This window comes from Bufo bufo, chromosome 6 (genome assembly GCF_905171765.1).
Source record: "Bufo bufo chromosome 6, aBufBuf1.1, whole genome shotgun sequence".
Taxonomy (NCBI): domain Eukaryota; kingdom Metazoa; phylum Chordata; class Amphibia; order Anura; family Bufonidae; genus Bufo; species Bufo bufo.
Genome location: NC_053394.1, coordinates 402,667,291 through 402,689,956, shown reverse-complemented (window position 1 = coordinate 402,689,956; position 22,666 = coordinate 402,667,291). Strand labels below are relative to the sequence as shown.

General features: G+C 43.9%; 1 protein-coding gene across 5 annotated transcripts in view; it reads left to right on the top strand.

Moving 5' to 3' along the window:
• The window catches only part of LOC121004481 (gastrula zinc finger protein XlCGF57.1-like), a 263,952-nt gene that overhangs the window by 183,418 nt on the left and 57,868 nt on the right, over window positions 1-22,666 (top strand). For 2 of the 5 annotated variants that reach the window (XM_040436722.1, XM_040436726.1), the window contains one exon: window positions 838-2,344. The exons of the other annotated variants lie outside the window; for them this stretch is intronic. In XM_040436722.1, the coding sequence (XP_040292656.1) occupies window positions 838-2,066 (1,229 nt within the window). In that variant the 3' untranslated portion in view covers window positions 2,067-2,344. Of the gene's footprint in view, window positions 1-837; window positions 2,345-22,666 lie in introns of those variants that run through there. 5 annotated transcript variants of the gene reach the window in all.

Below are 22,666 nucleotides of genomic sequence, written 5' to 3'. Positions count from 1 at the left end.
TTCCATTATACCTTATCTCTGTGTAGGCTCCATTCCTGGTTTGACTAAATCAATGGGCGGTTTGCCTAATAGCCAAATATTTTTTGTATAGAATATCCTTTTTCTGTAGCTCTATCTAGGTGATCTACCATGGAGCTGAGGATGGCGAATATGTTTTGCGAATTATACTATTGCGCATTCTTTTGTATGCCCCCTTTCCAGATATCCTAGTGCCCCCATAGTAGTGATGGCAGCCACAATTATTATTCATAAGGCCAGTGTATATGCTAGGCTATTAGTATAAGCAGTTCTTGGTGTAGATGGTTTAGCCAATACTAGGAATAGATTATGAAGGACTTTTTTATATAAAGACATTTTTTTTAAAATGAGATACCAGCCTTACACTTGCTCTAAAGCCATGGCTTCTTTGAGACAATACTGCTTCTCCTATCTGCCCTGTTTTATGGCAAAGTGCATGCAGCCATCAAGATGTGTGTGACACAGACACCACCTAATAGCACTGACTCACAGGTCCCTATTTTATTCTCCATTGAGCCTTTCACTAGAAAAGAGTGGTGGTAGACATATTGAAACCTATGAAGATGCTGGCTTCAACCCAAAAGTGGGGAAACTACAAGAGAACAGCCTGATGCTAACGTCATGATCTACTGGTCCTTGCTCTGAGGTCTACTGATAGCTAATGATTTGTTTTGCCATTAATATCTCAGTTGACAATTACATTTTGCTCCATGCTTTGCAAATTCGAAGGACATTTCCTACAAAAATATAAAATATAATAACAATATCATTCTAAGGTTATATTATTCAAAATTGTAAAGTATGTTTTCTTTTTGACAGATGACTGTAACAGGAACTCAGAAGAACATCTGGTGTCTTCACATTTTAAAGCAGATGATCATGTTGTCACACAAGATACCTATGAAAAACATGCTATTATCACAGATGTACCCTCTGACATTCACAGCAAAAATCCATCATTTAATGCTATGAAACACGCGGAGGATCTTGTTATACATCAGAGATGCCACACTGGGTCAATGCTATTTACATGTACAGAATGTAATAAATGTTTCAACCAAAAATCTAATCTTGTTAGACATCTGAGAATTCACACAGGGGTGAAGCCATTTTCATGCCCAGAATGTGCAAAATGTTTTACTCAAAAATCTAGTCTTGATTTCCATCAGAGAACCCACACAGGAGAGAAGCCATTTTCATGTTCAGAATGTGGGAAATGTTTTACGTTGAAATCAAATCTTCTTAAACATGAAAGAAGTCACACGGGGGTCAAGCTGTTTTCATGTTCAGAATGTGGGAAAAATTATAGTTCTAAATCAGCTCTTCAAATTCATCAGAGAATTCACACAGGGGTGAAACCATTTTCATGTTTAGAATGTGGGAAATGTTTTAACAAGAAATCACTTCTTGTTACACATAAGAGAACTCACACAGGGGAGAGGCCATTCTCATGTTCAGAATGTAGAAAATGTTTTACCCAGAAGTCAGCGCTTGTTTCACATCAAAGAACTCACACAGGAGAGAAGCCATTTTCATGTTTAGAATGTGGGAAATGTTTTAACAAGAAATTACATCTCGTTACACATCAGAAAATTCATACAGGAGAAAAGCCATATTCATGTTCTGAATGTGGGAAATGTTTTACCCAGAAGTCAGCGCTTGTTTCGCATCAAAGAACTCACACAGGGGAGAAGCCATTTTCATGTTTAGAATGTGGGAAAAATTATAGTTCTAAATCAGCTTTTCTAATTCATCAGAGAATCCACACAGGGCAGAAGCCATTTTCATGTTCAGAATGTGGGAAATGTTTTACGTTGAAATCAAATCTTCTTCAACATGAAAGACGTCACACGGGGGTCAAGCTGTTTTCATGTTCAGAATGTGGGAAAAATTATAGTTCTAAATCGGCTCTTCTCATTCATCAGAGAATTCACACAGGGGTGAAACCATTTTCATGTTTAGAATGTGGGAAATGTTTTACTTGGAAATCAGATTTTCTTAAACATCAGAGGAGTCACACAGGGGAGAAGCCATATTCATGTTCTTAATGCAGGAAATGTTTTAGCTGGAAATCAAATTTTGTTAGACCAAGAGAATGTACACAAGGGAAAAGCCATTTTTATGTCCCGAATGTGGGAAATGTTTACCCACAAATCACATCTTTCTAAACATCAAAGAACTCACACATTTTCTTTCTTTAACCCCTTAAGGACTCGGCCCTATTTCACCTTCTGGACTTGGCCATTTTTTGCAAATCTGACCAGTGTCACTTTAAGTGCTGATAACTTTAAAACGCTTTGACTTATCCAGGCCATTCTGAGATTATTTTTTCGTCACATATTGTCCTTCATGACACTGGTAAAATAAAGTAAAAAAACGTCATTTTTATTTATTAAAAAATAGCAAATTTGCCAAATAATTTAAAAAAATAGCAAATTTCCAAGTTTCAATTTCTTTACTTCTAAAATACATAATAATACCTCCAAAAATAGTTATTACTTTACATTCCCCGTATGTCTACTTCATGTTTGGATCATTTTGGGAATGATATTTTATTTTTTGGGGATGTTACAAGGCTTAGAAGTTTAGAAGCAAATCTTGAAATTTTTCAGAAATTAAAAAAAAATAATAATTTTAGGGACCAGTTCAGGTCTGAAGTCACTTTGCGAGGCTTACATAATAGAAACCACCCAAAAATGACCCCATTCTATAAACTACACCCCTCAAGGTATTCAAAACTGATTTTACAAACTTTGTTAACCCTTTAGGTGTTCCACAAGAAGTAATGGAAAATAGAGATACAATTTCAAAATTTCCCTTTTTTGGCAGATTTTCCATTTTTATTATTTTTTTCCAGTTACAAAGCAAGGATTAACAGCCAAACCAAACTCAATATTTATGGCCCTGATTCTTTAGTTTACAGAAACACCCCATATGTGGTCGTAAACTACTGTACAGGCACAGGGCAGGGCGCAGAAGGAAAGGAATGCCATACGGTTTTTGGAAGGCAGATTTTGCTGGACTGTTTTTTTTTACACCATGTCCCATTTGAAGCCCCCCTGATGCACCCCTAGAGTAGAAACTCCAAAAAAGTGACCCCATTTTAGAAACTACGGGATAGGGTGGCAGTATTGTTCGTACTAGTTTAGGGTACATATGATTTTTGGTTGCTCTATATTAGGGATTGACCGATTATCGTTTTTACCGATATTATCGGCCGATATTCAGGATTTTGACAGTTATCGGTATTGGCATCTATTTTGCCGATATTCCGATAACTTATTGGGAACACAGATCGCGCTGCTGACAGCGCTCTCCGTGTTCCCTCAGCAGCACAGGGGAGAAGGAAGCAGTGTCTCCCTCCCCCTGTGCTGTCGCTGCCGCCAATGAGAGGAAGGAGGACAAGAGAAGGGGAGGGGTTATGGCCACTGCGCCACCAATGAAGAGAAATCTCTCATTCATATACAGGAGGCGGGAGCTGGCTGCAGAATCACATAGCCGGCTCCCGACCTCTATGAGCAATAGCTGCGATCTGCGGTAGTTAACCCCTCATAGAGGTCGGGAGCCGGCTATGTGATTCTGCAGCCAGCTCCCACCTCCTGTATATGAATGAATGAGAGATTTCTCTTCATTGGTGGCGCAGTGCGCCCCCCCACCCAAGCCCCCCAGTATTAATCATTGGTGGCAGTGGCCACAGGATCATCTCTCCCCTGCTCCTCCGATCGGAGCTCCAGCAGTGTCCTGGGGCTCCGATCAGTTACCATGGCAGCCAGGACGCTATTGAAGCTCTGGTTGCCATGATAAGCTCCATGCTGCTGTGTGCACAAAGCACAGAGCAGCAGGGACAGTGTGAGCTCCTATTCACCCTGATAGAGATCTATCGGGGTGAATAGAACAAGGGTTCTAGTCCCTAAGGGGGCTAAAAGTTAGTAAAAAAAAACAAAACCGCAAAATATTAAGTATAAATGAAAAAAAAATTTATAAAAAAAAAAACCTACACGTTAACAAACACTATTAATTTTCAGCAGATTTGTGTAGGAATTAAATTTTTTTTTCAAAAATTTAAATTCCCAGAATATCGGTATAAATTATCGGCTATCGGCCTGAAAGTTCACAAATTATCGGTATCGGCTCTAAAAAAATCTATATCGGTCGATCTCTACTCTATATTACACTTTTTGTGAGGCAAGATAACAAGAAATAGCTGTTTTGGCACCGTTTTTATTTTTTGTTATTTACAACATTCATCTGACAGGTTAGATCATGTGATATTTTTATAGACCAGGTTGTCACGGATGCAGAAATACCTAATATGTATACTTTTTTTTTATTTATGTAAGTTTTACACAATGATTTAATTTTTTAAGCACAATGATTTAATTTTTATTTTAGTGTTTCCATAGTCTGAGAGACATAATTTTTTCAGTTTTTGGACGATTACCGTGGGTAGGGTATGATTTTTATTGGCACTATTTTGGGGTGAGTGTGACTTTTTGATCGCTTGCTATTACACTTTTTGTGATGTAAGGTGACAAAAAATGGTTTAATTAGCACAGTTTTTTTTTTGTTTTTTTTACAGTGTTCATCTGAGGGGTTAGGTCATATGATATTTTTATAGAGCCGGTCGATACGAACGCGGCGATACCAAATATGTATACTTTTTTTTTATTTAACTTTACTTTTGTTTTAGTGTCTCCATATTCTGAGCCATAGTTTTTTTATTTTTTGGGCGATTGTCTCAGGTAGGGGCTTATTTTTTGCGGGATGAGGTGACTGCTAGGTACTATTTTGGTGGGCAAACGCCTTTTTGATCGCTTGCTGTTGTACTTTTTGTGATGTAAGGTGACAAAAAATGGTTTAATTAACACAGTTTTTATTTTTTACGGTGTTCATCTGAGGGGTTAGGTCATGTGATATTTTTATATACGGATGCGGCGATACCTAATATGTATACTTTTTACCAATTTTTTTTTAACTTTATTTGGGGAAAATGACGTTTTTGTTTATTTTTACTTGAAACTTTAAATTTTTTGGGGGGAAAACGTTATTTTTTCAACTTTTTTTTTTCACTTCATTTTTTGTCCCACTTTGGGACTTGAACTTTTGGGGGTCTAATACTTTACAATGCATTCCAATACTTCTGTATTGGAATGCATTGGCTGTATGAGTAATACTGTGTGTATTACTCATACAGCTTCCGGCATGTGAGATCCAGGGGCTGGGCCTGCGGTTTGCGGTGATCGCCGTCATGGGGGGGACCCCCCCGCGCATTTAGCCGAGGTGCCTGCTCAATGATTTGAGCAGGCACCTTGTTCCGATCACCGCTCGCCGGGCGGCGGTGATCGGAACAACACATGACGTACCCGTACGTCATGGGTCCTTAAGGACTCGGGAACCATGCCGTATTGGTACGTCATGGGTCCCTAAGGGGTTAAACTAAAGAAAAATATCACTTACAGTCAAAGTAAAGTCATGTTACACAAGAGAAAAGGAAATCAGTTAAGATTCATAATTGATGATTCTGAAATGTATGTAATTACCAATTAATGTCTCTTATCCAAAAAGCAAATAGAATCCAGATAACTCACCCACCATGTGCTGAGAATGTTTTACATTTTTTTTTATTTAACTGAATATTATAACTTGTTTCCAATTATTAAAAATATTTGCTTTAAAACTTGTATAGTTGTGTTTATCAATTTATCTTTTGTTATTTGTTGCATGTGTAAGGATTGCTCTCTTTGCCTGGGATGGTGATGAAAGACTTCTCATCAAACAGGGGGTTTTCAAGCTCAAATGGTGTTTTATTGGTCACACAGCACATCAAACTTCCAAGTCTGCCATCACTTGACACGTTGAAGTCGCAGCTTCATATCACAACACGTTACATCAACACAAAAATATAAATCCGTGCCCAGCTAGGCACTCGCTATACAGAGGTTTTGCCTAATTCATCTTCAGCTCAATGTTCATACTGCGGTATTCAGCTTCACTCAGCCATGCGGTCAGACTGCGACCAATGCAACCTATTGGGGTCTCCCGATTCTGACCATGTGATGCCCGTCTTCTCCAGGCATTACAGGACCCTCCAAACTCAGGCTTTACTCAGCCTTGTGGCCCCCCAGCCCTCCTAGCTGGGACCACACACAGTCTCTGCAGGCTTCCTTCTCTCCTCCCACAAACACACACTGAGGATGGCTTTATCCCTCAGTGATTATTGCAGCTAGCCAGGGGAATACTTGTCCTGGACTGTGAGTATGGACTGAGACACTGCCACTACCATCCTGTCTCCCAGTCCAAAGAAATCCAGCCCATATAACTTAAACAAACCATCTCCAGCAAGCTATGCCTTGCTGAACCAAAACACATCTCTGGATTTCTCACCCAACTAAACTGGAAACCAGGTGAGATTTACACCACCTACACACCTCTACTGTACACTTCTCCACACATGTTATGTAGTTGCCTCAGAACCTACAAGGTTAAGGGAGAGCATTTTGTGTAAATATAGTGATGTAAGAATTGAGCCATGGATCCTAGACTTTGTGGACTCTGTTAGGGCACTTTCTGTTCTTGAAAACCATCCTTTTATATTAACAATATTACACTACTGGACAATGTTGGATTCTGGGGCAACTGGAAATTTTATGGACATTAAGATTGGTTTAATCAATATATTGACCACTGGTTGAAGTAGTGACTGCTGATAGGTTATCTTTTAAACCTAATCATTTGAAATTGTGTATCATGAAACTATTGAACTGCATTTAATAATTGATTCTGATCATCCTGAAAAGATATGTTTTCACTAAATCTCCTCTCCGAAATTTCCAGTAATTCTATGTCCAGCAATTTCAGAGCTTGGCATCCATTATCCATCCATAGATTGAAAGTCAAGAAACAAATTTTTCTTCTGAATACTGTCAATTTAATTGTCTCTGCAGAGTCCAAGAAATGTTACCATCTGTGGATGTTGATCCACTGTACCAACCACTCAGGAGTTGTAGTGTCCCTGATCCACGAGGATCAGGGACACTAGAGTAAAGTACCCAAGGAATTACACTAACTCTTAGTCAGGAACAGGCTTAGGTGAAAGTCCAGAAAGGTAACTGTCAGTAATCCACCAGGTAAACTGATTATAGCTCAGATAGCAAAGCAAATCTGAATAAAAGGACCTGTATTGATGGCAAAGAGTGAGAGAAACAAGCTGATAATTATAGGGGACTTGATGAACTATTAGTCGGCAGCTGGACAGCAACCCAGAGCAAGGAGAAAAAGGGTGTACAGTGCTGAACCTGAGGTGAGATACACGGAACTGATCATAGAGAGTGGATTGGTGGACATAAGCCACAGTTCATAACCCCCCTTCCACTTATGGCCTCTCTTCTTTGGTCTGGAGTCTTGCAAATATTCCATTATATCTGGAATATTGGTTATAACAAACTGGTATATCAACTCAGCTCATACATGCTGAAGGCTTAGTCACAGGCTAAATCTGAAAAAAAATTATGGCAGCAGAATCAGCCACTGGTACTCCAGAAGAAAAGGACACTTCACTCCAGAAATATTTTTACATAACACCCCTCACCGAGCTTCTTGATATGTTCAGACTTAGTGTGGGCTTTAGACACAGATCGGGGACCGACAACTAAGAAATGTTGACAGGTCTCCAGCCCTCCTCTTGATGAAGACATCTGTACAACAGACACATGTAAAAGGTGTATCTTGCGGATGTTGGGGTACAGGTGTATTCCTGACAGGCTACATAGTAATCAAGCACTGGGAATGACAAGCAGAACAGCAGTGTAGAATCTGCCCAGAGTTCCAGTCGCCAACCAGATTGTATAGGTGGAGCCAAAATAGCGATGAGCGGCATAGGCAATATTCGAACTCGTGATATTTTTGGAAGAATTTTTGCAAACTCACGATTTTAAAAATTGGTAATGTAATGTACGCATATTGCACACAGAATTTCATTACTTATAACATATAATAAACAGATAATCACACAAAGGCTATAGCCAAAAAGCCAGGTATGTACAAGCTAACAACCTATCCATGAGACAGGCACAGTCAGCATACCTTACAATGGCAGCCTTGTGCACTATGAGACATTCAAGACCAGCTCTCTATCCACACAGACTTGAGAGCCATTGAACCTCAAAGTTGCTTGTCTTTTGTTGGATGTCTTGGGGGGACCTGCACACCTAGATCATTATCATTAGGGCGACAAAAATTGTACATTTTTTATTGGCTGCCAGCTAACTCTTCTCTCATTGCTTAGGAGGTCTGCATAAATTTTCAGTTTTCTAATTGTCCTAACATTTATATTCAATAACCTTTTATATACTGTTTTGTCATGTAAACTCATTTACATAAACATGGGCATATAGGAAAGACATGCAAATTAGCAGAATCTGCCTTGTTTTTCAGATGAAACAGTATTTCCATGTCTTTCCCATATGCCCATGTTTATGCAAATTAGTTTAAATGACAAAACAGTATAGAAAGGTTATTGAATATAAATATTAGGGCAATTAGAAAATGGAAAATTTGTATGCAGCCCTCCTAAGCAGTGAGAGAAGAGTAAGCTGGCATCCAAATTTTTTAAAAATAATTTTTGTCACTCTCTAATGATTACGATCTAGGTGTGCAGGTCCCCCAAGCCATCCAACAAAAATCAAGGAACTTTGAGGATTACTGCCTCTCAGTTAGATAAGAGCTGGTTTTGAATGTCTCATGCCATTGTAAGGTATGCTGACTGCACCTGTGTCTTCGATAGGTTGTTGGCTTGCACATACCTGGCTTTTGACATAAGCCCTTTGTGGGATTGTCTGTTATATGTTGTCTATTGTATGTTTTAAAAATTATATAGCATCTACAAAAAGAAATTAATAATATGTAGGAAAATACTTATAATAAAAGTTTATTAATGATAGGTAAAATAATAACTATAAAAAAAGAAGGTTATGGATAATAGATAGCATAATAGGGCTAAAAAGAAAAAAAATTCAGAATATTTGCAATTACGAAGATATAACACTATATTCTAGATTTTTGTGAATTCTCGAAATGCCGATATTCGCATTCAACACTAAGCCAAAACAGTCCTAGCAGAAGTGGACAGGTAGACACAAGCAGAACATACAGGCAAATTTTCTCAGAAAGGGACATGCCCACTTGAAGCTCCAACAGCTCAGTGACATACTAGATGGTTTCAGAAAGAGTCTTTCCATTGACACAGCATCAAGGGCTTCTTCTGGCTCTGGACAGGCATACAGTACTGGTTCACCAATGCCTGATGCAGGAAGCTTTCTGTCGAGCCAAAGTCTATGAGGGCTGGAATGGTAAACTGTGTACCACTGTAGGACATAGATACTGGCAAGGTCGACTTACTGGTATTAATCTAGGCCATCTCGCCTATGGTCCCTAGGCTCGGAAGTCTGTCCTTGTGAGGACAAATGCAGACATAGTGTCCCTTGGTACCACAATACAGATGCTCTTCAGGGAATTTGAGGCTATCCACTTGCACGGACTTCTTGGCCAGAGTAGAGAATGCAGAAGTCAGAGTTCTCTGAAATGTTGGTGCCAACTGAAGAGATTCTCTCTTTTACAAACTACTTATTTTGTGTGTTCTTGGAACCAGAGATCAATGCGAGTAGCGAGAGAGATCAAACTCTCCAGGTTAGTCAGGATATCACGACCCACCAGTTCATCCTTAATACAAGCTGACAGGCCCTGCCAGAATACTGCCACCAGAGCCTCATCATTCCAGGCCAAAGCAGAGGACAGAGTACAAAACTGTATGGTGTCCTGGCCACCGTGAGGTTGTCCTGGTGAAGTTGAGAAGAAAGGAGGAGGCAGATGAGGTTCAGTATGTCCTGGTTCACCAAAGTTGGTTAAGAACTATTGCAGGTCACTTGTCACAGGATTGCTTGTCCTACAACGGATCAGCCCAGGCAAGGTCCTTGCCAGACAGAAGCAAAATTATAAAGGCCACCTTGGTCCGGTCTAAAGGAAACAGATGTCTGCCACTAAAAATGAATGGTTGAGGAAGCCACAACACAGTTTAGGATTCCCATCACAGCTACATACGCATCACACAGAGACAGTTCTGCTACATAGATGTCACACAGAGACAGCTCTGCTACATACACATCACACAGAGACAGCTCCGCTACATACACATCACACAGAGACAGCTCCGCTACATACACTTCACACAGAGACAGTTCTGCTACATAGATGTCACACAGAGACAGCTCTTCTACATACACATCACACAGAGACAGTTCTGCTACATAGATGTCACACAGAAACAGCTCTGCTGCATACACACGGGTCAATAGAAACCAATTAAATTTCACCTTTCATTTTTTCATAAAGCTCTGGAAAATGAAAGGTTAAATCTGATTGTTTACTATGGGCAACTAGGCCAGTTTGCCTTTACACCAGTTTTGATAAATCTCCCCCATAAACTTCAGGTCATCCAGAGCGGTGCAGGTGGAGGTATGTGTACAGTCACCGCCATCGTCTGTCAGGATTACTGGGGCAGAGGCGTCATTAACTCCTTATTACTGCTGGCATTTAACCCCTAATGAGTGGAGCCGTTTTCACAGTCCTGTCACAAACAGATGTGATTGAGCTTTCTGTGTGTTTCCTGGATCCAGTTAGGTGCTCACTAGTGCTGAGTGAACTTCTGTTTTCAAGTTTGGCGTACAAGGTTCGGGTTATCTGAGAATTCCGTTATGGATTCCGCTACCACGGACAATAACTTATGGTCCATGGTAATGGAATCCATAACAAAATTCTTAGATAACCTGAACCTTGTACGCCGAACTTAAAAACAAAAGTTTGCTCGTCCCTAGTTCACACAGTTTTTTGCTTCATTTTCTGGTTTATATTTATCAATAATGTTATCACTTTCTTTTATGGTCAGGAAAATCTGGGAAAAAATAAAATTTTCCTAATTTGAGCCATAATATTTTGTTCTTGATTGTTTTTTGCCTGCATGAAATGCAAAAATCTTCTGAAATGCAGCATAACAAACAATACTCAGCAGAAGGGTTTGTCGGGGAAACCAGGATCGGTAAAAATATACCCTTATCATTACTCTCCTCACCGATTACCCCATTCCTGATGTTCCGATGCTGTTCCTCCTGGTCCAGGCTATATGCAGGGCAAATCTCCATCTGGCTGAGGTGGATCAACGCTGTGACCAGAACGGAGATGTCGCGAACATAAAATTTTTCAGTCGCGAACACGAATTTTCGCAAATGTTCGCGAACCGCCATAGACTTCAATAGGCAGGCGAATTTTAAAACCCACAGGGACTCTTTCTGGCCACAATAGTGATGGAAAAGTTGTTTCAAGGGGACTAACACCTGGACTGTGGCATGCCGGAGGGGGATCCATGGCAAAACTCCCATGGAAAATTACGTAGTTGACGCAGATTCGGGTTTTAATCCATAAAGGGCATAAATCACCTAACATTCCTAAATTGTTTGGAATAACGTGCTTTAAAACATCAGGTATGATGTTGTATCGATCAGGTAGTGTAAGGGTTACGCCCGCTTCACAGTGACAGACCAAACTATGACAGACCAAACTCCCCGTTTAACGCACCGCAAATAACCGCAAACAGTCCATTTGCACAACCGCAAACTCCCCATTTGCACAAGGTTGGATACCAAGCTAGCCATGTCCCGTTCCTTGTCCTCACTGACGTCATTGAAGGTCTCTTCCTCCACCCAGCCACGTACAACACCAAGGGTCCCCGAAAGGTGACAACAAGCCCCCTGGGACGCCTGCTGTGGTTGGTCTTCCACCTCCTCAAAGCCACCTTCCTCCTCTGACTCCTCTTCTTCAGACTCCTCTCTCTGCATTGCCGCAGGTCCAGCAATCGACGACGACAAGGCTGCTTGGCTGATGGTGACCACAACTCTTCCTCTTCATGCTCATCTACGGCCTGATCCAGCACTCTTTGCAGGGCACGCTCCAGAAAAAACGCATATGGGATGAGGTCGATGATGTTGCCTTGGGTTTGACTGACCAGGTTTGTCACCTCCGCAAAAGGACGCATGAGCCTACAGCCATTGTGCATGAGCGTTCAGTAACGCGGCCAAAAAATACCCAGCTCCGCAGAGGCTGTCCTCTTTTTTTTTTATTAAAAAAATCTGTTCTTATCAGTTTAATCTCTGTTTTGTCCCCTATCAGGGGCCGGTGTGGTGTATGGAATAGATTTTAGGAACCGGGAGATGGGAAAAGATGCTTGGTCGGTCCTCTTACTTCCAATTTGGGGCACTGTGCGTGCGCCGTGCAATGTACTGTGCTACCCAATATGAGTGGTATGTTAAGTAGTACTATTCCTATCAGTTTAATCCCTGTTACGTCCCCTATCAGGGGCAGGTGTATGGAATAGATTTTAGGAACCGGGAGATGGAAAAAGATGCTTGGTTGGTCCTCTTACTTCCAATTTGGGGCACTGCGCGTGCGCCGTGCAATTTACTGTGCTACCAGATATGAGTGGTATGTTAAGTAGTACTATTCCTATCAGTTTAATCCCTGTTACATCCCCTATCAGGGGACGTGTATGGAATAGAGTTTAGACAACCGCAAAGAGTTGTCAATAGTTGACACACTCATGACATAAATTTTATTCCTCTATGCGTCAATCTTGGTGTAGTGATGACTGTGCTCGTGCGCACTTTTGAGAGATTGCAGTCGATGGCGGTTTTTCAAAGCCTATGGTGGTGCTGAGGTAGTTCAGTGACAGTTAAGTGACCCAGAAAACAATGATTCTGCAGTGTGGGCCCTTTGTTGGCCTAGTAGGCTTTAATGATCACCTTAGATCATTACAAAGAAAATTTATGTTTTGTCTATGCAAAATTATCCAGCCGATCGCTTTTGGTCGGTTCACAATGAAGCAACGACCTTATCTCATCTGGGGTGTGCCAACATTGCCATTGCCAAAACACTCAGAGGTGATCGCTTCATTGTGATACGCAAGCCCCTTCACCACAACAAGGTAACGATCACGAAGGGGAATTGACACATGTATGTGCCTTTTTTTCTTGTTTTGTTTTTGCAGCCACAGTGCAGCACCAGAGGCCAGAAAAATTAGGCATTTACACATGCCTGAAAAATTAGGTATTGTTGCAGCGGCTGGAAAAATTTATGTTTTCCAGGCAGAAAGTGCACTAAAACATTGCGGCTTGAACCCTAATTGGTGGCGGAGAAGTCACGCACGTCATCCGGCATGCAGAGATTAAATACAGCAGCGTGTGGACCATTTTATAGCCCAAGGCATCTCATCAGGCCTTTTTTAGTCAAATGCATCCCCCACTGTCAGTCCCTTCGGGATCCATGCCTCATTCATCTTAATAAAGGTGAGTTAATTTAGACTTTTTTGACCTAGGCGACTTCTCTTCTCAGTGACAATACCTCCTGCTGCGCTGAAGGTCCTTTCTGACAGGACACTTGAAGCGGGGCAGGCCAGAAGTTCTATCGCAAATTGGGATAGCTCAGGCCAGAGGTCAAGCCTGCACACCCAGTAGTCAAGGGGTTCATCGCTCCTCAGAGTGTCGATATCTGCAGTTAAGGCGAGGTAGTCTGCTACCTGTCGGTCGAGTCGTTCTCTGAGGGTGGACCCCGAAGGGCTGTGGCGATGCGTAGGACATAAAAAGCTCTGCATGTCCTCCATCAACAACACGTCTGTAAAGCGTCCTGTCCTTGCCGGCGTGGTCGTGGTAGGAGGAGGATTACTTTCACCTCTTCCCCTGTTAGATTCCCATTGTACTGTGACATCACCCTTATATGCTGTGTAAAGCATACTTTTTAACTTGTTTTGGAACTGCTGCATCCTTTCCGACTTCCAGTAATTCGGTAACATTCCAGGCACTTTCTGCTTATACCGGGGGTCTAGTAGCGTGGACACCCAGTACAGGTCGTTCTCCTTCAGCCTTTTTATACGAGGGTCCCTCAACAGGCATGACAGCATGAAAGACCCCATTTGCACAAGGTTGGATGCCGAGCTACTCATGTCCCATTCCTCGTCCTCACTGATCTCATTGAAGGTCTGTTCTTCCCACCAGCCACGTACAACACCACGGGTACCAGATAGGTGACAACGAGCACCCTGGGATGCCTGCTGTGGTTGGTCTTCCTCCTCCTCAAAGCCACATTCCTCCTCTGACTCCTCTTCCTCAGACTCCATTTCCAGCGTTGCCGCAGGTCCAGCAAGCGATGCTGATAAGGCTGTTTCTGGTGGTGATGGTGACCACAACTCTTCCTCTTCACGCTCATCTACGGCCGGATCCAGCACTCTACGTAGGGCACGCTCCAGGAAGAAAACGAATGGGATGATGTTGCTGATGGTGCCTTCGGTGCGACTGACTAGGTTTGTCACCTCCTCAAAAGGACGCATGAGCCTACAGGCATTGCGCATGAGCGTCCAGTAACGTGGCAAAAAAATACCCAGCTCTGCAGAGGCTGTCCTAGCACCCCGGTCATACAAATACTCGTTGACGGCTTTTTCTTGTTGGAGCAGGCGGTCGAACATTAGGAGTGTTGAATACCAATGTCTCGGGCTGTCGCAAATCAAGCGCCTCACTGGCATGTTGTTTCGCCGCTGAATATCTGAAAAGTGCGCCATGGCCGTGTAGGAACGCCTGAAATGGCCACACACCTTCCTGGCCTGCTTAAGGACGTCCTGTAAGCCTGGGTACTTATGCACAAAGCGTTGTACGATCATATTCAACACATGTGCCATGCACGGCACATGTGTCAACTTGCCCAAATTCAATGCCGCCAACAAATTGCTTCCGTTGTCACACACCACTTTGCCGATCTCCAGTTGGTGCGGAGTCAGCCACTGATCCACCTGTACGTTCAGGGCAGACAGAAGTTCTGGTCTGGTGTGACTCTCTGCTTTCAGGCAAGTCGACCCCAAGACGGCGTGACACTGTCGTATCCGGGATGTGGAATAGCCCCTGGGGAGCTGGGGGGGGGGGTGCAGTTGATGTGGAGCAAGATGCAGCAGCAGAAGAGGACTCAGCCGAGGAGGTTAGCGAAGAGGATGGAGTAGGAGGAGTAGAGGAGGTGTCAGCAGGCCTGCCTGCAAGTCATGGTGGTGTCACCAACTCCTCTGCAGAGCCACGCATTCCATGCTTGGCAGCCGTCAGCAGGTTTACCCAATGCGCAGTGTATGTGATATACCTGCCCTGACCGTGCTTTGCAGACCAGGTATCAGTGGTCAGATGGACCCTTGCCCCAACACTGTGTGCCAGACATGCCATGACTTCCTTTTCCACAATAGAGTACAGGTTGGGGATTGCCTTTTGTGCAAAGAAATTTTGGCCGGGTACCTTCCACTGCGGTGTCCCAATAGCTACAAATTTTTTGAAGGCCTCAGACTCCACCAGCTTGTATGGTAAAAGCTGGCAGGCTAAGAGTTCCGACAAGCCAGCTGTCAGACGCCGGGCAAGGGGGTGACTCTGTGACATTGGCTTCTTACGTTCAAACATTTCCTTGACAGACACCTGACTGTGGGCAGATGAGCAGGACCCAGGGTGCCAATACATGCTGTCTGACTGTGCCACTAGCTCCTTGCGAAGACCTCCCCCTGCTTCCAACTCGTCTCCTCCTCCTCTCTGTCTCCCCATCTAAACTTTCCCCCTGTTCTTCTTCTCTTCGAGCGGGCACCCACGTGACATCCACGGACATATCGTCATCATCAACCGCTTCACTTGGATCTGACAACTCAGCAAAGGAAGCGGCAGCGGGTACAACATCATCATCATCACACCGTACGACCATGTGTGTAATGCTGCCTGACTGAGACATATCCTTGTTATCTACATCCTCTGGCAATAATGGTTGCGCATCACTCATTTCTTCCAACTGATGTGTAAATAACTCCTCTGACAGATCAAGTGAAGCAGCTGTGGTGCTAGTGTTGGTGGGGGTGGCAGACGGGCGAGTGGTAACTTGAGAGGTGCCCGAAGCTGAGCTGGAGGAGGATGGTGCGTCAAGGTTCCGAGCGGAAGCTGTAGAAGATTGGGTGTCCTGTGTTAGCCAGTCAACTATGTCCTCAGAACTTTGAGTTCAGGGTACGTGGCCTCTGAACACTGGGCATTATTCTACGGCCAAAGGAAATCACAGCACCACGACCACGACGGCCCCTGCGGGTGGCCTGCCTCTGCCTGTCATTTTTTTTCCGATTAGTTGTACTATGTGTGCAAGGTACTGTGCCACCCTATATGAGTGGTGCAACTGGGCACTGGCAGTAGTGAGCACAGTACACGCTGTAGGCCTGACACACACGCTTGCAGGCAACTGCAATTATATTACAGTGAAATTATTATTAATTTTTTTTAAATGCAAGCTACTGTGACACCAGATATGAGTGGTGGCACTGGGCACTGACAGTAGTGGGCACAGTACACGCTGTGGGCCTGACACACACGCTGGCAGGCAACTGCAATTAGATTACAGAGGGGAAAAAAAAAAAAAGCAGACTGATGTACTAGCCCTAAAAAGGCTGACAGCAGATCAGATGAGTCTTTGAGGACTGGAGTGGACACTGAATACACTGGCCTAACTATCGATTTCCCTATTAAATCAGCAGCAGCTGCACTGTCCCTCCTCACACTAACACTGCAGCGTCCGAATGAATCTAAGATGGATGCTGTCCTTGCTTTTTGATAGGAGGTGGGAGGGTCTGGGAGGGAGGGTATGCTGCTGATTGGCTGGAATGTGTCTGCTGACTATGAGGTACAAGGTCAAAGTTTGCTCAATGATGACGTATAGGGGGCGGACCAAACATCGGATATGCTCGCCCGCCGCGGCGAACGCGAACAAGCTTTGTTCGCCGGGAACTGTTCTCCGGCGAATAGTTTTGGACATCTTTACTGACTAAGTGGGGATTTCCAGCTATTTTCAAGGCATTGAGCTGGGACCAAGAACCCGGAGAACAGCAGGGACTGGAGCAGTGAAGGAACAGCAGCAGTGGGGAATTGGTGAGGTGAGTAATGATTGTTTTTTTTAACACATTTTGTCCCTTTTGAAGAAAACAACGAGGTTGTCTGTTCTGAGACACTGGTGACATGTCACTAAGATGTGGCACCAATGTCAGATAGGTGGCATTCTGTCACAAACCAGCGGGTGTGAATCCACTGTGCCACGTGTCCTACCTCCTCTAAGGGCATTGTCCAAGTGAACTCCTCGATCTTCACAGTACTCCTGATGGTGGGATAGACTTTCCCGAGGGGAACACCAGGTTGCTACCTCTTGAGAAAGATAGGCACACGAGGCAGCTGGTCCAGGCAGACCAGGATGAACCTGAGAAAGGTACCAGAGGTATAGGCGTTGTCAGCAGGCTGAGTCATTACCAAGAGCAACAGTGCAGGACCGAAGGATGTGACAGAGGCGAAGTCAGACAGGCAATAGGTCAGGGCAGGCGGCACAGGTACAGGTCAGTCAATCCATGTTGGCAAGAGGAGAGTCAGGGCAAGCAGGCATGGATCAAACCGGTAGCACAATCCAGGAACACAAGTATGAGTCAGGAACACAAGCGGATATCAGGAACCTTAGCAGGGAACAAGGACCTTGACACTGAGGCATCTGGGAAGGGGGCTGAGCCACTTATATATGTGCAGGAGGGCTAGGATTGGTTGGCGAGGTAACATGATCCAACCCATAAAACATAGGAAGTGACGTGCGCAGGCCCTTAAGTAAATTCTGCAGGAAACAAGCAGTAAGCTTGCAGTCGCCAGGGCTGAAAGGAAACACTGGCCGCAGATCACAGCAGCCGCTGTTACACTTTCCCACCCCTAGAGCCAGCATTTTGCTCCAGAACGTGACCCCCAAATTAAGCTGAGGGCGGCAGCGCATGTGTGGCTTCCTGCCCTCAATTTATTTCTATTGGAGTCAAGAAACTATCCGAGCTCGGGCTCGGCTATTTCCAGTAGTCCCATAGAAGTGAGCGGAGCAGTGGCCGCACTTGCGCAGTCTGCTCCCCATTCATTTCTAAGGGACTTCCGAAAATAGCCGAGCACACAATCTCCTTCACTTTCGAGGACCCGTTTTAGAGATTGGTGCAGGTTTCAGAGGTGGGACCAGCACCTATATGATTTTGAGGGCATATTCTAGCAATATGCCATTATAGTCCCAGATGAAACAACCCCTTTAATCTTACTGGTAATATGGTTTCTACAAATCCTCTGTGACTGCAGCACCACAGAGCATGAGAAGTTAAAAGCCCCATCACCACCAGTGTTTTACAAATAACTACTCCTAAAATCTGCTTTAGAGCAGGTTTCATCTGTAATCTGCAAACTCAGGAGAGGGAGGAAATATTAATGGTGCTGTCACTGAGGATTCAGAGGAACTGCATTACTGGTAAGACTAACCTCATTTGTCTCCTTGCATCTCTGTGACAGAGCCACCACAGAAGAATACCAATGAAGAAATAACTCTACTGTCAGACAATAGTATGAAGGACTATTTGTTCACTGGACAAATTCACCACTAGAGGGAAGATCTAGATGGTAATGCCTACTAAATATATAGACACTTGTCCAAGTGGTGGCTCTGCAGATCCAATTAATTGGAGCGCTCAACCATTCAGTCCGGGAGACTGACAGAGATCTTCTAGAGTGAGCTTTCAGCTGTACAGGATGATCATTTGCTTAGCTTCAAAGATGGCTTTTTCTTATCCACCTAGATATGGTTCCCTTTGGTGCTTTTTTGTCCTTTTTACAGCTTAAAACTGAGGAAACAAGTTCTGATCCTAAACCCAGATCAATAGTTTCAAAAGTCCAGCTCACCTGTAATTCCGTCGTGCACGGCAAAAGTTGAAGTCAAACTTGTATAGTTACGTAAAAACAAAGGTGATCCGGCACTGAAGGGTCCTATTTTAGACATTTCTTTATTGCCAAAACTTGAACATATATGGAAGGACAGGACATAGAGCAGCCTTCTCCTTCTTACTCCCGTTTAGCCGACATGTTTCGAGCCGCCTAGGCTCTTAGTCGTGGCCTCAGGTGTGTGTGAACTGATCCAGAACTTAAAGGCTCACACCTCCCCACCCCAGGTGGATAGGGAGGGAGGGGGAAGGGAGGGAAAATTAAGGAAAAAAAAGAAAAAAAAAAAAAAGGAGGGATGACATGAGCCCAAGTCCCGTCAGTTCAGACATAGCATATATGTAACACCTCGTGCGCTTATGGACATGTGCTGACATTAAATACAAAAACATATACATTGATTCAAAGCATATAGAATAATAATAAAATGTGTATACGTTGAAAAATACACACAAATGTATCACCTGCAAATCAAAAAAAAATTGCACATGGGCATAATAAGCGGTGGGTAGGTGTCTAGGAATATACCTTACCCCAACCACACCATCAATATAAAACCATGTATGACAATTTAAGGCGAACAGGAACCCTGGACCACGGTATGTCCATGATCACCAAACTGTCATAACATGAAAAACGAGGACTGACAAGGCTACCACAGGGAATAAAAATAAAAATAAAATAAATAAATTCCAAAGTACTGCATAAGTATATAACGTTGTGAACATTTCATATCTTAATTCAACATAAGGCTCCAAATACCATAATTGATAATTAATGATGAATTATTAATAAAAATGCATAATCTCCTTCCTAAGGTTAAGACCATATGGGGCTCTAGTATTTAACATGAAAATCCAGAAAGCCTCCCGTGCTAGTATTTTCTTTCTAAAATTCATTCCTCTCTTTGGTTCCTGCACTTTCAATGGCAAATGCCTCCAGATCTCTGGTGCTGCGATTATGCCTAGTGATAAAATGGGTAGCTGCATTCGAGACACCTAGTGATTGTGGATTTGTAATGTAGTTGAGGTGTTCTCGAAGTCTGGCTCTAAATTCCCGACATGTACTGCCTATGTACATGAGATCACATCTAGTGCATCTAATGATGTAAATAACGCCCTGCGTTCTGCAGTCCATGTAATCTTTGATATGAAAGACTTTGTTATGTAGGGAGTCTTCAAAGGTATCAGCGCGGGATATAATCCTGCAAACCTTACATGGATATCCCCCACAACCAAAAAAAACTTTATGTAACCATGTATATTTGGTTTGTGTAGCGCCACTACTGAGAAGTGAAGGGGACAAGAAATTGCCTAGGGTTTTAGACTTTCTGGAAACAATGCAGCAGAGTACATCATGCAAAATCTCATCCTCGTATAATATATTTATTAATGGCTTTGCATATCTCCGGAAACTGGCGACTGTAAGTTAAAACTAGGACCGGTTTGGCCTCATCTTTATTTCCCGGCAACTTACATCCATCTTTCCTAGCATGTCTTTGCCTGTTCTGAATACACGTATTACAAGGGGTCTTAAATAATATTTCTTTCCAATTTTTTTTATATTAACCCGGTTCTTGGCCCTTATAAGCATCCAATCCGGGTAACCGCGAGACTTAAGACGATTGCAAATAGTCTCACACTCTTACATTTACGCCTGATCAGAACTGCAATTTCTTCTGGCTCGTGAGAATTCCCCTACTGGAATGGCCTTGTTGATATGCAGAGGGTGATGGCTGTTTGCTCTAAGGATAGTGTTCGATGAGATTTTTTTTGCGGAGCGTAGTAGTGTAAATAATTTGATTGGGAAAACCCTGGAGACTGAGATCCAAAAAATCTATAGCAGAGGCATCGATGTGATATGTAAACCGCAAATTGTAGGGGTTATTGTTGACATATTCGGCAAAGTCTGGCACGGCAGACACATCGCCCCGCCAAATTATAAGCAGGTCATCGATGTATCTGCCATACCAGACAATCCGATCCCCAAAAGGGTTGTCACAACTATATTTGTGATCATGGCTACGGCCAAGAGATATCCGAAGAACCCTAGGGAGAGAAACAATGGGAACAACCTAACCCAGCTAGGTGTGTCTTAGCTAACCTGACTAAATGGCTTGTTGTGTGCCCTAAGCCATGATCGTGGGTAGGCCTATAAGTGGGCATACCCTGTGGAAATGAGAAGATAAGGGAGGGAGGGTGGGGCACCTGAGAACCCACGCCTGTGAGTGAGGCTGTGGCTCGTATATGAAGAGCCTCCGCCCCTCCCACAAATGCAGGCTGACTAATCAGCCTTACCAACTTGTGGTCATGGCTACGGCCAAGAGATATCCGAAGAACCCTAGGGAGAGAAACAATGGGAACCCAGCTAGGCGTGTCCTAGCTAACCTGACTAAATGGCTTGTTGTGTCCCCTAAGCCATGATTGTGGGTAGGCCTATAAGTGGGCAAAAACCAAGCCAAGTAGGGTAGAAAAGGAACTCGAATGGCATGTGCAAACTAATCCCCAAGCCAACTGCAAGGCGTCAGGGATCTAGAGTGAAAAATTTGGGGTGTATGAGGCAAGGCCATAAGGAGACCTACCACCCATCTTGTGGATGACAAGGCCAGAGACATGATGCTCAATATTGCGGATACTGCCCCAAAGCAGAATAGAGGACCGGGAATACGTTGTGAAATGGATCATGAAAACCAAATGAACCTTGTAAAGTTTTGGTTCTACGGAGTACTGGCAATGCCCTAGCCTCAGGAGATCGTGGGACCGAAACCTAACTGCCTAGACTATGCAGGAATGAGGGCCAAAAAGAACTATGTAGATAGGAAGAGGATCCTTGAATAGTTCCCCAGACCTCAGCTATCTGCTAGCCGTGGTCCGCGCGTTGTTCTACTGTGTGCCCCTGAGAATTGCTTGAGACGAGAAGACAGACCTACTATCTGAATCTTCTACCATGAGGAAATGCTGAAGTTTGTCCAAAACCCGATTCAACGTGGTTGTAGTGAGTCTGGGGTTAGTGCGGAAAGAAGCTACGAAGCCATAATATACAAGATTCTGTCTATGCCCTCCCATGAGTGAGGGAATGCAATTGCAATAAAGCTACCGGCGAAAATGAATTCCTGGCCGTGGTAAAAACGCAAAGACTGTGCGCGGGGACCTGGTTGACAAGATATGATCGACTACGATCAGAGACTGAAATGCTAGAGGGAATAACCCTACTTGTTCCTCCTCTGGCAGGACCTGAATGAAAGCATGAGCAATTAAAGCAAGACGAAATATCTGCGTAAGACATGACAATGATGCTGTAGGGCGAACCGGACCAGTTTGCGGTCAAAACATAAAGTGAGCGATCAACATGGATTATTAGGAAATCAGGGAAGCAGGTATGTATGTGATACATACGGGCCAAATAAGCTCAGATGCACAGATGGACAACCAACCAGGCAATCAGCCCAGAAGGACTGAAAACAGTCATCGGGCCCCCGAAGCCATGGGGCCGAAGCCATCATCGGGCCCCCGAAGCCATGGGGCCGAAGCAGTCATCAGGCCCCCAAAGCCATGGGGCCGAAGCAGTCATCGGGCCCCCAAAGCCATGGGGCCGAAGCCGTCATCGGGCCCCCGAAGCCATGGGCCCGAAGCAGTCATCGGGCCCCCGAAGCCATGGGCCCGAAGCAGTCATCAGGCCCCCGAAGCCATGGGCCCGAAGCCGTCATCGGGCCCCTGAAGCCATCATTGGGCCCTGGAAGCCGTCATCGGGCCCCCGAAGCCATGGGGCCGAAGCAGTCATCGGGC